The 1,421-nt window shown below is 42.7% G+C and overlaps 1 protein-coding gene across 2 annotated transcripts in view; it reads left to right on the forward strand.

The window, feature by feature from the left end:
• The window catches only part of DAZAP1 (DAZ associated protein 1), a 19,954-nt gene that overhangs the window by 17,857 nt on the left and 676 nt on the right, over window positions 1-1,421 (forward strand). Inside the window, exon 6 of one of the 2 annotated variants that reach the window (XM_029086268.1) lies at window positions 590-592. The exons of the other annotated variant lie outside the window; for it this stretch is intronic. Coding sequence (XP_028942101.1) covers window positions 590-592 — 3 coding nt within the window. The remainder of the gene's footprint in view (window positions 1-589; window positions 593-1,421) is intronic. 2 annotated transcript variants of the gene reach the window in all.

Raw genomic sequence — 1,421 nt, forward strand, 5'->3', positions numbered from 1 at the left:
AATTAAGAAAGCAGGGGGAAGACAACACGTACTGAAATGTCTGGCTGTTCAGGTTTATGCTACAGGTTTCCTTTGTGATAAACAAATGGAGAACTGTGGTTTCCACCTCTTAATGCTGTAACACCTCAGCCTACAGTGAGAATCACTTAGGTTTTTTTTTCCCACTCCGAGCCTCACCCCTTGGCAAACAGTTAAATTGTATTTTTGGTTGCCTGCTTATCTCTGTCTATAAAAATGACTGGATTAGCATTTGGAGCTAATAGAGGCCCGTGATAGATGTGTTTTAAGGCTCATTAGTGGTAGGAAGTCCTGAGAGACAGGCAGAGCTTGAAATTGAAATACTGAAGACATGCTAAGAGACTTTGTTTTGGATTAAGAGAGTTAAACCTGCTTTAAGCCTGCATAGAGAGAAGCAGAACTGCAGAAACTCGGTAATTAGGATCCTTAATACCATCGTTCATAGCAGAGGCCTGCACTGATGCCACTATTATGATTAAGAGTCGTATTTAATTAAGGGAACTTTTATTCAATTTCTCAGTGTTCTCAGTTTACATCTAGTTGTCTGTCTTACTGGCAGCAAGAATTCCAGCAGGTCTTTTGTCTTCACCCTTTCTCCCCAAATTCTGCTTATTCTAAACCTGTGCTGAGTTTGGTCTTTGGCACGGATCACGACGCAGAGCGCTGGTCCTGAGCAGGCAGAAGGACAGCGTGGCAGGAGAGGAGAAGCATTTAGTTCCTCACATTGAGGAAGAACAAGATGAATGTGAACTGGCAGCAGACATTACCGTGAGCTTTAGTGGAGACACAATTCAGGCTTAAAACTCAGGGAGCTCCTGAGATGCAGTCGGTGGTGCAGGGGACGTGGGAGAAGGGTTTTGCAGTCACTGGCTGCCTGCTACTTCTCCTGAGCTGGGCTAGAAGCATTCGCCACCATCTGCAGTCACAGTAGTGTCAGGTTTTGAAACTTTGGAGCTTTGTTTTTCTGAATTTGCAGCAGATACACTTCAGCCTGCCCGTGGAGCGAGTTGGAAGTATATAATGGGTGCAGAAGTCACAACTTTCTGGATTCTGCTTTGCCAACTTTGCTCCTTCATGTTTCAGTTTACATTTTTTTGAGTTGAGTATTCTTTGAGAGAGAGGTTGGTTAGTTAAAATACATTTAATTAAATAAATATTTGGGCAGCAGTACTCTGGGGTTTTTTTGTTTGGTTGGTTTTTTGAAAGGGAATTTAAGATGATCTTCTCCAATGTGTCTTTTCAGTGAAGGAAGGTTGGGGTTTTTTTGACTGTTGAGGGAAGATGATGATGCTGACTGTACAAAGCCAGAGTCTAATAACCATGTGCAGTCTGAGGCGCTGCAAGTTCAATAGCTGTGAGATTTCAGGGAAAAACTTCCTTTCTATATCTTCATCTCTGCTGAA

Source organism: Antrostomus carolinensis, unplaced genomic scaffold (assembly GCF_000700745.2).
Source record: "Antrostomus carolinensis isolate BGI_N321 unplaced genomic scaffold, ASM70074v2 scaffold25128, whole genome shotgun sequence".
In the NCBI taxonomy this organism is placed as follows: domain Eukaryota; kingdom Metazoa; phylum Chordata; class Aves; order Caprimulgiformes; family Caprimulgidae; genus Antrostomus; species Antrostomus carolinensis.